General features: G+C 63.5%; 1 protein-coding gene across 1 annotated transcript; it reads right to left on the bottom strand.

Annotated features, from left to right (window-relative positions):
- Nucleotides 1–535: 535 nt before the first annotated feature.
- Nucleotides 536–2,592, bottom strand: PVALEF (parvalbumin like EF-hand containing). The gene is made up of 4 exons (XM_040456785.1): nt 2,487–2,592; nt 2,120–2,255; nt 1,706–1,821; nt 536–724 (listed from the first exon to the last, which is right to left on the bottom strand). The coding sequence occupies exons 1-4, from the start codon at nt 2,590–2,592 to the stop codon at nt 678–680; spliced, it is 405 nt and encodes a 134-aa protein (XP_040312719.1). The 3' UTR covers nt 536–677.
- Between the last annotated feature and the right edge of the window lie 10,185 nt (nt 2,593–12,777).

The raw sequence follows: 12,777 nt of genomic DNA, 5'->3' as shown, positions 1-12,777 counted from the left end.
GAGCCCTGGCCACCAGGTGGTACTTAAACTGCAGGACAGGGGCACCCGCCCTTCCCAGAGGACAAGCATGGGGGGGGGGCGGGGTGGCAAGGCCCCAAGGGGGAGGGGCTTCTCTTCTGCAGGAAGAGGCTGGGGAGAAGGGTCATCGAGAAGAGGAAGGAGAGAGCCAGGAGACAATGCAGGACACAGGCCAGGGCCCCCTTGGGACCCTGGGGTCTCAGGCGTCCCTGCTCTGTGTTCACGTGGCTGCTGCGTGAACCCAGGGCAGCCTAGCAGAGTGCAGCTGGGGCTGGGGAAGGGGGTCCTACAGGGGTCTGGGCCCAGCGAAAGCTGGCCGTGGAACCCCTCTGCAGGTGTCCCCAGGGTTGTGGGGACAAGGAGGAGGCAGAAGGGGCAGGGGCTGGATGCACCCACCAGCCCAGCCTCCCGTCTTCCCCCCTACACCCCATACGCCTGTCCCACCCCCCCCTCCAGCTCTCCCCTAGACCCATGATCCTCTCCCAGCTCACTCACTGCCCCCCAAGAAACACTCGGGCTGCATTGTTCATTTAATGACATTTTTCTTCCATTTCCCTGGCACATGCTGTGTCCACCCCCATGGCCTCCTTGATCGGGCACACAAACACCCCGCGATGCCCCATGGGGTAGCTTCCTCTGGCCCAGGGCTGGGTGTGGTACTACTTCTTCTTTGGAACTTTCTCCTTTTTGATCAAGTCAGAAAATTCTAGAATAGGAGACAGATTTCTGGTGAACAATCCCTTGCCTTGTGCCCCTCAAGTCCTGCAGACCCAACGGGAAGACACGCCCCCTTTTGGGGGGGAGGGTCTCACAAGGGAGGGGACCCTGCATCCAGCCCTCCTGAGCCCTGGGGAGCAGGATTGACCCCCACAGTTGCTGTGTGCCTTGTGTCCCCACCCAGGGCCTGCTTGGTGGAGGTGAGCCAGCCCCCTTTGGGGGTTTAGGATGGACTGGGGACCCTCGGTCCCCTTTGTGGAGACCCTCAGGAATTCCCCTTAGAGTTCCTGAGATCATCCTGCCTTTCTCAGGCAGGGAGGCTGGGGCACTGAGTCCGAAGCGAACCCTTTGGCCAGGCTGCCCCTCTGTTAATTCTAGGGGCTACCCCGTAAGTCAGGGTTTGCAAGCCCAGAGAGGTGAGGACGGGCTCACAGCTGGCAGTGGGGTCTGGAGGTCCGTCTGTCTGAGGCTCTGAGCTTTGCTCGACTCTTCTCAGGGTCACCTTGCTGCCCTCTGCCCTCGGGCCCCGGGGCCAGCAACTTGGGGGTGGGGGGGGTGGGCGGGGCTGCAAGATAACCAGACCCCAGGGTAGCCATGGAGAGCCCGAGGCCCCCGTCCCTATCTTCGAACCTCCCTGCCCATCTCAGACCACCGCGCTCCGTCCCCTGCACCACGGACCGCTGCTGCGCCCTGGCTGACCTTGCCCACAGCCACCTCAGCCCACCTCTCCCCCACCGGCTCCCCTCCGTCCAGTGAGCGCCCCACCCGCTCAGCCTCCCTGACGCTCAGCTTCCCATCTGTGGTGGGTGACGGCGCCCCCTAAGGAGGAGGCTGTACGCTTGGTGCCTGGGGGTGGGCGGCCCTACTCAGCGTCGCCCCGAGCTGGGTGCCTCGCGACGTGGGGTCCGGGAGCGGCCGGCCAGGAAGGTCCCGAGAGACACCTCTGCCCCCTCTGTCTGTGCCGACCCACCTTCGAAGTCGATCCTGCCGTCCCCGTCCGTGTCTGCCACCTGGATCATGGCCTCTGCCTCCTCGTCCGTCAGCGGGGCGGTGGGCGTGCTGCTGGGGGCGATGGACAGGATGTACCTGGAGCCAGGGGTGGGCTCGGGTCAGAGCCGAGGGGGTGTCTGGCCGGTGCCCGATGGTTTGCAAGGTGCTCACTCCCCACTTTACAGGTGGGGAAACTGAGGCCCGGCTGGAGAGTCGTCTCTGGGCCTGGCCCCCGTGCTGTGGACCTGGGCTGTTTCCGGCCGCCCCACCTCCCACGAGGCCAGCTGGGGCCCGACGGGGGGTGCCAGGTCTCGTGCCGGGGTGGATGCGGTGGCCGTGGACTGGACACGGGGCCCGAGGCTCGGTACCCCTCTCCCCAGCCACTGGCCATTACTTGATCTCGTTCCACTCGATGAAGCCACTCTTGTCCTTGTCCAGAGTCTGGAAGGCCTGGCGGATGGCGCTCTCCAGCTGCCCCGAGGCCTGGAACTTCTGCATGTACTCCAAGAACTTGAGGTAGTTGAAGGAGCCTGGGACAGCCAGGCGCAGGTCACGGGGAGCCCAGAGGGAGGCTTCTGCCCTGGGGGCGGGGACTGCCGTGTCCTGCACTTCCCCTCCCCCACCCCTGTGTGCGCGAGGCTGCCCAGCCCGGGGAAGGGGGAGCTCCCAGATGAACTCCCAGATGTCCACCGCTTCCTTGGCCGTGGCCAGGCCAGGCCCGGGGTCGGGACACGGTGCTGGGGACGAGGGGTGTGCTGTACCGTGATGCCTCATGTCCGTGGGCAGCAACTCTATGTCCTTGTCTGACAGGGACGTGCCCATGGCCAAGGCCATCTTCTTCATCTGAGAGGAGAAGTCCTCGTCCATCCTGGCCCTGCGGTGGACAGGGAGCCGGCTCGGTGGGTGCACACGGGTTGGGTGCGGGGCGCTCTGCTCAGACCAGAGCAGACACCTCCCCTGCCTGGTGCCAGCGCCCGCCTCCCGAGCAGGGTCCCCGGGGGCCTGGACCAGGCCCCCGGCTGCCCTTGACCACAGAGACTCCCGGGTCCGGGGCCCTGGGGGAAGGTGTGCCTGAGACCTGCCTCACGCCAGCCGGCCCCCTTGAGGTACCGCACCCATTTCACAGAAGAGGCTGAGGCCTGCGTCCGGTAAGTAACGATCACAAGGTCCTTCACTCCGCTCAGAAGGTGGGGTGGCTGCCATCCGACCCCTCAGCGCCGTCAGGGAACTTCCCTCGCTCCTTCCCATCTCAAAGCCGCCTCCTCTAGGAAGCCTTCGTGGTTACCTAAAGCCCCACCTCTTTCCATCAGGACTCAGGACTCGGGGCCCACAGCCCTGGCCTCACTCCCCAGACCCCAGACGGGCAGGGATTGGTCTTTCTGGCCGGCACCTGACCACCCGCAGTGAGGTGTGCCGAGCGCAGGCCGGTCTCAGGCTGGTTGTGGATTGAGCCTAGGTGTTCTGAGCAGGGAGGACCACGGCCCGTGGCGGAACGCATGTCACTGTCCTCCGTTCGCAGAGAGCCCGTGTCAAGCAGGAGCCACCGAGGCAGGCCAGGACTCCAGCCAGGCGGGTGGGGGTCTGGTCACAGGCCGAGGGGCCAGCAGGTGGGGACCAGGCTGTCCTTCGGTCAGGGCGGTGCCTTGTGACCCGCCGGGCTCTCGGGTTGCCGTCCCTGGGGGGGGGTTGGGTTCTGGAGCTTGTGGCAAAACAGCTATTTCAGAGGCTCCTTGGCCCTCTTGAAAGTTCATGGGGTGACAGAACTTTCTGGAACATACTCCCGTGGCCAGGAAGGGCAGCCAGTGGCCCGTGTGTCCTGAGTGGGGCTGGGCAGTGACTGGAGGAGTCTCTACCTTCTTCCCCAATAGAGAAGCCACAGGTCAAAGGTTGCACCTCGACCCTGGCAGCCCCGGGGGGCAGGGAGTGCTGGACACAGCCCCCTAGCCACATCCTCCTTCCTGATCCTGGGCATGCCTCACAGCTGATCCGGGCCTCGGGCTCCTCATCTGTGAAACGGGGCGACCCCTGCCCGCCCTGCCCCTTCTCACGGTCGTGTGAGGAACCAGGAGGGAAGGGAGACACCGGGGAAAGGGCTTTGGGCCCTGGAGCAGGCCTGGAGCTGAGCCCCCAAGTGTCAACCCTAACAGCCAACTTCTGCGGCTGGCCCGGGGGGGGGGGGGGCGGTGGTCAGCTGCGGTCAGGGGCAGGCCTGGGCCACAGAGTCGCACCAGACAGGCCCCACCACCCCACATCCTGGGCTGAGACTCCGATTCCCCCTCTGCCACCCTGGAGTCTCAGAACTCCATTCTGGAGGGAGGGGATGCCCTGCCTGCCACTTGGGGGCCCCGCCGGAGCCAGGGTCACCCGCTTTACAGAGGACGGCCTCGGCCAAATTCCAGGCCGGGTCTGGCTGAGCCCGGGGTGGCGTCCCATCTCCGGAGCCTGGTGGGCGCCCTGGGCTGTGTCCGTTCACCCGCTCCACCCCACTGCTCTGAGGGTACCCCCCACAGGAAGGCAGGGGAGCCTGAGATCAGAGCCGGAGGGGGGACAGGGCCTGGGGCCTCAGGCTGCTGGTGGTGTATTTATAGCCCTGACCCAAGGCCCGGGATGGAGTCTCACTCACCCCCGGAAGGAGGCTGATGTGTCCCGCTAGAGCTGGGGGGTGGGAGCACCACACAGAGCCAGCCCTTTGGTGCCGTGGGCCCCCTGCCCAGCCTCCCGGGCTGCTCCCAGTGCCTGGAAAGGCACCCGCTTCGTCCTTGTCCTCCAACAGGACCCTCCCTCCCTCCCTCCCACCTCACTGACTTCCCCCGCCAAAGCAGGATTGGAGCTTTAAAGCCTGGCTAAGACCCCCGCATGTCCCCAGCATTGCTGTGTCCTGAACGTCCTCTCAAGGCTGGCAGGGACCTCCCCCCATACCCCAGACCTCTGTGGACCACCCACGGAGCCCCCCCCGGGGGGGGGGGCGGGCTGTCCTGCCTCTGGCACTTGCCAGTGAGTCACCAAGTTCAGATGCTGACGTGAAAAAAAGTGCTGCATGGGCTGGGGGGAGGGGGAGGGTAATTGAGGCAGGGGGTCGCCTCAGACAGGGACTGGGTCCCAGGGAGGGCTGGGGGTGGGGGTGATGGAAGTAGGGGCCCCACTGGATGGGGACTGGGTCCCAGGGGATCCAGAGCTGGCTTAGCGTGCCTGCCAGAGTCAGCGGGTCTGCTGGCCTTGGACCCTCCCCGCCCCCAGGCTCCCTGACCCCCCCCTCAGCACCTGGGGCCCTGAGGTGAGTGAGTGGGTCTCAGCCTCCCCACACTGCTCCCCAATAATAGCACTTTCTCGGAGGCCACACCAGCGTGAGTGTGCACACGTGCCCACCCAGGCACACGCAGCTGCCTTTGGACTGGGGCTCCCTTGGGGCTGCCCCTCCCCTTCCTCCTCCTTTTCCTCCCTCCCCCCGGACCTCCCTGCAGTCTCCTCAGCCCCCTGGGCCTCCCCCTGTCCTACGGATGAAGATGAGGCCCCCAGCTTCTGCCAGACGCTGTGGCTGGGCCCAGAGCCCATGCCCTCCTCCCCGGGCAAGGCTCACCTCCGCCTGGCTTCCTTTGAGGGTTCCGGGTGGCAGGTCAGGCTGGGGGTGCTGAGAGTCTGCTTTTATACCTGCAACCCCTGGGCCTGTTTACGGCTTGGGTTGCACCTGTCCCCCGTCCCTGCCCCTCCCGGGCACTCCAGCCTGGCGCTGGCCTCCCCCAGGGGCTCGCTGGCACCTGGCACGTCCATACTGGGCTGGGCAGACTGGACTTGTCGGCGGCGCCTGGTCTCCCCAAGCCGCGGTGGGGGCGGGGAGAGTGGACAGCAAGTGTCTGTTGTATTAGGTCCCACCCTGCCTGCTGGCTTCATAGGGCTGAGGGGAGTGGAGGGGTCCAGGAGATGGCTGGTCGGGCCTGCCAGGGTCACCCAGGGCGTGCAGGCTGGCCAGCATGTCGGAGAAGCCACCAGAAGCCACTGGACAACAATGGGACCTCCTCTAGTGAGCATCCAGGCCGGGCGGCTGTCCTGTGTGCATGGGTCACTGTAGGGGGCCAGGGAGCCATGTCAGGGCTGGCCGTAAAGGTGAGGCAGGGTCAGGGAAGTAGTCTCTGTCAGGCCACGCGGCCTCCCACCGGGGCTGTGGGACCCCAGGCAAGGCTGGCCTCTCTCTCTGGGTAGGGCCCTCCTCGCAGGACAGTCACCAGGTTGAGAGCAGGGAGACCAGAGACAGCTGCACCCCGGGAACCCTTCCCGGCTGTGGTCTGCCTGGAGACACCTTATGTCCGTTGGCTTTCTGGGCCCGTGTGCTTCACCAACAGAGCCGGACCCCAATAACGCCCGTGCGGAACAGCCCCTTCCCAGCCCCAAATCCAGCTTTCCTCTGCGTGGGTTTCCCTGGTGATCGTACACAACGCGGACACAGCTCTGAGATCCGTCGTCTCTGTGTGAGTCGCTCACACATGTTACTTTGTGTAACCACTTCACGTGAGGCCTGCAAGCTAAGGATGTTCCAGAAACTTCTCTCCCTGGCCACTGCTGCTGGACCCTGGACAGATCCCAGCATTTTTGTCACAGAGATGCTATTTCAATGCGTGTCTCTGTCCAGGGGAGTGTCTCCTCCTTGGCTATGGTCACAAGAGCAGGATGATTGGGACAAACCGTGGACGGTTCCACGTTCTTGCCCTAAACATTCCCGGCACGCCCGTCTGCTCCGTCTGCTCCGTCTGCACGTGCACGCGGACCCCGAGGTCTCGTCCCCAGCAGGCAGTGCTGACACTCCCTCAATGTACACTGTTCGGCACAAAAGGAATGAAACGCTGGACGAACCCTCACACTCACGAGGGACAGGAGCCGGTCACAGAGGACCACGGAGCGTGTGATTCCATTTGTCTAGAATATCCAGAATTGGCAAATCCGTAGAGACAGACAGCAGGCTGGGGGTTGCTGAGGGATGGAGGGGTGGGAAGTGAGGGATTAAAATAGAACAGGTTTTTATTTTGGAGTGGGGAGAACGTTCTAGAACTGGTTGCACAACGTTATGAATGGGCTAGATGCCACTGACTCGTTCATGTTAAAATGGTTTGTTTTATGTTACACAAATTTTACCTCGATAAGAAAAAGGAAATATTTGGGGCTCCTGGGTGGCTCAGTCGGATAAGTGTCCGACTTCAGCTCAGGTCATGATCTCGCGGTTTGTGAATTCGAGACCCCCGTCGGGCTCTGTGCTGACAGCTCGGGGCCTGGAGCCTGCTTGGGATTCTGTGTCTCCCTCTCTCTCTGCCCCTCCCCTGCTCACGCTCTGTCTCTTTGTCTCTGTGAAAAATAAACATAAAAAAAAATTTTTTTTAATGTAGAATGGGAAACAATGCTTTTTTACAAAAAGATTGATTTATTTATTTTGAGGGAATGAGACCGTGAGATCACAAGCTAAGCTGAAATCAAGAGTCGGGTGCTTAACCGACTGAGCCACCCAGGCGCCCCGAAACAATGCTTTTATTTTTTATTTTTATTTTTTTTCAACATTTTTTATTTTATTTTTGGGACAGAGAGAGACAGAGCATGAACGGGGGAGGGGCAGAGAGAGAGGGAGACACAGAATCGGAAGCAGGCTCCAGGCTCCGAGCCATCAGCCCAGAGCCCGACGCGGGGCTCCAACTCCCGGACCGCGAGATCGTGACCTGGCTGAAGTCGGACGCTTCACCGACTGCGCCACCCAGGCGCCCCAAAACAATGCTTTTAATGAAGCATAAATCAAAGAGAAAACCTAAAAAATAAGCACCAGTGAAGGGTCTCGCAGTGTGACTGGCCCAGTGCTGAGTCCCGCTCCGTCTGCCCCTGCATATTCCAGAAGGCCGAGTCCGTGTCCACTTCTGCCTAGGTTGCGGGTGAGGGGTGGGAAGCCTGGGGTGAGTTCCCGGGATGGAGAGCGGATGGACGGGCCCCTGGAACCAGCACCTGCCCTGAGCGGACAGATAGCTGGCTTCTGGAAGGCCCCTCTGCTTTCATTTCTGTCCAGAGTCAGGCCACACCCCCTCACCTGCGGCCCTGGGCCCGCTCTCTGGGCTGAGCTGGCCTGGATGGGTCATGGGGGCCACCTCACAGCTCTGGGCACAGTGTTGTCCCCGTGCACGGGCACAGCAGGCACTGCCCTCTCCTGCCTGGAACCACTGCTGGGGGAGAGGGGCGGGCCTGGTCTCCACACCCCCTCTCCCGCCCCCTGCAGAGCCCTCAGCAGCCCAGCCCTGCCCCAAGGCCCGCAAATATGAGGGGAATTAGCCCTTCTTTCCCAGGAAGCCGTTTTTACATAAGGACAAGGCTGGTGCAAGCCTCAGACTCCTCCCAGGTCAGGGCCTGTCCCTGTGGGTGCTGGGGGTGCTGTGGGGGCCAGGCTGGCTGGCACTCTCGGTGGGTGACCGCGTCCTGCCTCTTTGGCAAATGCCAGGACCCCTTCTGTCATCCCCCTGCCAAGCACAACAGTGGGAGGCAGGCTCCTGTAGGAGAGTTCTTCTGGGTCTGGGGCGAGTTCAGGGGGAGGGAGACAGGCCTTTCCCTTGGCAGCTGCCCCTGCCCACCACACACACAGGCAGGGACAGGCACCTGTCCCCCTCCTCCCACCCCCAGGCTGTGGCCACATTCCTGGTGCAGCAGGAAGGGGTGGGCCAGGGGAGCGGGCCTGGGGCTGTGGGTGCCGTGAGTCTCCTGGGGGTGAAACCCCTGCAGGCAGGGTGTCCCTGGGGCCCTGCAATGCCCACTGTGGTGCCCGTCCCCACACGGGCAACCTCGTGTGCAGAAATGCCAATGTGTCTCATTATTACAGGAGAGACTCTACAGAGGCTGTCCCTGTGCCCTTGGCCCTGCCCCGTCTCCACTTCTGTAGTGGGATGAGGGGGCCTCCCAAGAGGTGTGTCCACACCCGGATCCTGGTACCCGTCAATGGGATCTTGTTTGGAAACAGAGTCTCTGCCAATGTGCCCAGTTACGATGGCATCATTCTAGATTGGGATGGGCCCTAAAGCCACTGACGGGTTCCTTATGAGAACAAGAGACACCCAGAGGAGGAGAGAAGGCCACAGGATGATGGAGGCAGAGACTGGAGTGACATGGCCACGGGTCGAGGGACCCCTGGGGCCACCGGGAGCTGGACGAGGACAGAGACGCTTCCCCTAGACCTTCAGGGGATGTGCCTTGCAACCGTCAGTTTCCCTCCTCGTCCCGGAGTTGTACGAGAGCACACTTCTGCTGTTTTGAGCCCCCCGGCTCGTGGTCATTTGTCAGGGCAGCCCCAGGACACTTAACAAGCCCCCTCCCCTTGACCGCCTCCTGCTCTCTCTCCCACCCCAGGCCTGTCACAGTGTCACTGTGACACTGTCCCCAAGCCTCAGGTGCGGACCCAGCTAGAATGGAGAGCAGGCCCCCTCCCTTTATTAGGGGCCTAAAAGGGGGCCTGCGTGTTCCCAAGGGGCACAAAGGAGGCTGCTACCCCCCAGGCTGGCCAGACCAGGGGCTCATCTGGGGTGTGGACTGAAGGGGTGCCAGGCTGACGGGCAGACATCCCTTTGTCTCAGGCCCCCGACGGCTCTGTTCCTGCTCCTGTGAATCAAGATCGGGGTATGTTGCTCATTGCGGATTTCCTCATTGATTTTGACCCTTTAAGGTATTGCATTAAAATATCAGTTACCCACGGGGCGCCCGGGGGGGTTCAGTCGGTTGAGCGTCCAACTTCAGCTCAGGTCATGATATCACGGCTTGTGAGTTCAAGCCCTGCGTCGGGCCCTGTGCTGACGGCTCAGAGCCTGGAGCCTGCTTCGGATTCTGTGCCTCCTTCTCTCTTTCTGCCCCTCCCGCCACTTGTGCTCTGTCTCTCAAAAAAATAAGTAAGTGTAAAAACATTTTCAAAATATCAGTTACCTGATTACTAAGTGCGACAGCTTTACTGAGAAACAATTCACACACCACAGAGGTCACTGTTTAGAACGCACAATTCTGGGTTTTGCAGGTGTACGAGCATCACAGGACACTTCAGTCACCCCAAAAGAGGCCACGCACCCCTTCAGCGGTCACTTCACTGGGCACCTGGCCCACCGGCTGCGTCCTATCTCTGTGGCTGGGAGCAGCGTGGGCCCCTCACACGGGGGGCGCCCACAGCCTCTGTCCTGGTGCATTGGGGCTTCCCTCGCTGAGCACGCCTCCGGGGCCGGCCTGTGTCCCCACAGGTGTCACGCCTCATCCCTTTCCTGCACGGGACGTGGGCCCGCTCACCTGCTGAGGGACAGGGCAGCCTCACCCCGCCCGGCCCCACACTGCTCCTGCACATGCTGCCGAAGCCTCGGGCTTTACCGCGTCTCCTCTAGGCCCAAACTCCCTCTGTAGACACCATTCCTGGCGAGGCCCGGCCCCCTTGGATCCTTCCGGGGACAGGTGCCCTCCCCTTACCACCCCAAGCACCGGGGAGGCAGGAACAGTGTCTCACACCATCTGCCCGAGATGCCTCTGTGACCCCATGCTGTAGGCCCAGAGGCTCCCGCCCGTGACCTCGATCCCTGTGGCCTCGGACTTCCTGTGGGTCCTGTGTTTAAGCCCGGGAAACAGCACCTGCCAGCCTGGCCTTTACGGGTGACAAGCCAGCCCCTTGGGCAGCGGTCGCCCAGGTGTGTGGCACCCTGACCCCCACCTTTATTAGGCCCAGCTCTGGCTGTGGAGGGCTCTGGGGCTCCGGCCTCCCCCCAGGTCAGGGGAAGTGGGGGCATGTCTTCAGGGACCTCCCCCCAACCCGGGATTGGTATAAGCCAGACCTGCGGGAGCCCTGGGCCATCCCTGCCTGCCCTCTATGCTGGGACCTGTCTCTTTGTCTTGCTGCCCCCACCCCTGACACTGGGCAAGCAAGTGCCCCAGGGCACAAGGTGTTGTATTTGCTGCTGGTGCTCGGATCCTTTGTCTTCCCTGTGTTTTCTCAGAGGTCAGGGGGCTGGACCTCAGCCCAGAGGCCAGGGAAAGAGTCCCAGGCAGCCTGGCCAGCCCGAGCAGCTCAGCTCTGCCCTCCACAGGGCTGCGGCACCCTGTTCTGCCCAGTGGGCCTCATCATGCCGGCAGAGGGTCAGGCTCGTGCCGACCGGGGGGCCTTGGGCTCAGAAGACCCCGGCAGGATAGCGGTTCTGGCTCTGACTCCGGGGAGCATCCAGACAGACCCTCCCCTAAATTCCAGTGCCAGGCTTCCTACCCCACACTGTGGTGACGGTGATGCTTGCCGGCTGGCCCCACGTGGGAAGTTCCAGCCCAAGGGACGGAAGAACGCTGGGGGCAGGGGATCTGGAATGCCTCAAGTTCGATGGTTACCCTGCCTGGGACACAGCAGGACTCCAGGAAAACCCCGGAAGACCCTGCTGCCTGGGGTGGGCGGGGGAGGGGCATCACTGTGGTCAAGTGCGGTGGGAGTGTTGCAGCTGGAGCCCTGGGGCTTTCCCTGCCCTGCCTGGACCCCAGAGGAAGGTCCGTAACCCCAAAGCTCCAAGATCTACCCACCCTCTGCATGAGGCTTCTGCTATGGGTGACCCCTGCGTTTGAGTGTGTGCCCACATGTGTGTTCACAGGCAAACTGTGTCACAGGGAACTGTCTTCTGACCCTGGTCACTGAGGCCAGCCACAGTGGTGCAGAGGGTCTGGACAGAGATGGCCACCGGTCATCTCCCCTGCCTGTCCCCCAAGGAGCCTCCCCGGGGTCCAGGTATCCGGGGCACCTTCCTGGGTGGGCAGAGGCAGGACCCTCCATATGGGGGCCGGGCAGTGCTGGGCCTACCTCCTGGGTGGAGAGGGGAGGTCCTGGACTGTGGACCCAGCCCCTTTTCCTGGGTACACTCCGAGATCACAGCCCTCAGTCACCTTCACCACTGGTGGCCTCTGACCCTGCTCGCCCCCCGGGATCTGAGCACCTGTCCCCACCAGGCCCCTTACTGGCTGTTCCACCTGTGGCTCCTTTATCTCAACAGCGGCCTGCGGGGCAAAGCCGCTTAGAGCAGCCTCCACACAATCAGGGTGGGTCAGAAGGTTCTGGATACCCTGTTCACTCCCACAGGCCTGTGGTGGGTCGGGACTGTTCATAGCAGGGGACCCTTAAGGTCTGAAGGGAAAGGAGGGGACCATTCCTTCACCCATTCCTTCACCCCTTGGTGGGGCACTTTCTACACAAGGGGACCCCTTAGAAGAAGAAGGCCACCTTCTGGCACCCTCTTCCTAAGGGGCTGACTCCTCAGCGGGAGCCTGCGTCCTTGCTCTCCCCAAAGCCTTCGCAGGCCCTGAGGGCAGTAGGTGCCCCCTCCTGCCTCCCACAACACCCCTGCCCTCCAGCGGGGCCCTGCCAAGGGGTTTTGCTCATCGGCCGGGGAATGAATGGATGGATGAACCAGCGTGACCCAGGTTACATAAAACCCAGATCCCGACTCCACTGTAACTCCCCCGGCTCCCATAGGGGGAGGGGCGTTGATCTCAGCACCCGCCCCCCGCCCTCCCCCAACCCCGGCCGCCCGCGCCCCACGGGCCCCCTGCAGCGGGCGCCGCAGCGGTGCAAGATGGCGCGGCGTGGGGGGTGGGGGTGGAGGGGACCGTCCCTCGGTGCCCGGCGCCGCCGCCGCGCCCGCCCCAAACGCCCGGCGCTGTGCACTCCCGGGCGGGGGCGGCCGCCTCCTCCTCCACGGTCGTCGCGGCGTGGCACAGGCGAGGGTGGCCAGTGCAAAAATAACCCCCCGCCGTAGCGGGCGCCGCCCCAAGGGCGCGGGGCCGGACCCGAGCCGCCTCCGAAACCTGCGTGTGCGGGCCGCGTGCCAGGCCCCGAGCCCCGCGCGCGTGGCCCCCCGCGCGCCTCCGGGCCCCCCTGCGCGCGCTTTCGTGTTCCTCCTGCGCGCCACGGTGCCCACCCCCGCGTGTGCCGCCGTGCCCTCTCCCGCGTCTCCGTGCCCCCTCCTGCCTCCGTGCCCACCCCCCCGCCTCCGTGCCTCCCCCGCGTCTCCGGGTCTCCCACCCTGCGTCTCTCCGTCCCCTCTG

Source organism: Herpailurus yagouaroundi, unplaced genomic scaffold, assembly GCF_014898765.1.
Source record: "Herpailurus yagouaroundi ecotype Mexico unplaced genomic scaffold, PumYag 217, whole genome shotgun sequence".
Taxonomy (NCBI): domain Eukaryota; kingdom Metazoa; phylum Chordata; class Mammalia; order Carnivora; family Felidae; genus Herpailurus; species Herpailurus yagouaroundi.
This window is presented reverse-complemented; position numbering and strand designations above follow the sequence as displayed.

Coding starts and splice junctions, on each gene's coding strand:
- PVALEF (XM_040456785.1), bottom strand. CDS start 2,592: ATGGACGAGGACTTCTCCTCTCAGATGAAGAAGATGGCCTTGGCCATG. Junction 1,822..2,119: donor ATCGAGTGGAACGAGATCAA/GTAATGGCCAGT, acceptor CCCTGGCTCCAG/GTACATCCTGTCCATCGCCC. Junction 725..1,705: donor CGGCAGGATCGACTTCGAAG/GTGGGTCGGCAC, acceptor CTCCTATTCTAG/AATTTTCTGACTTGATCAAA.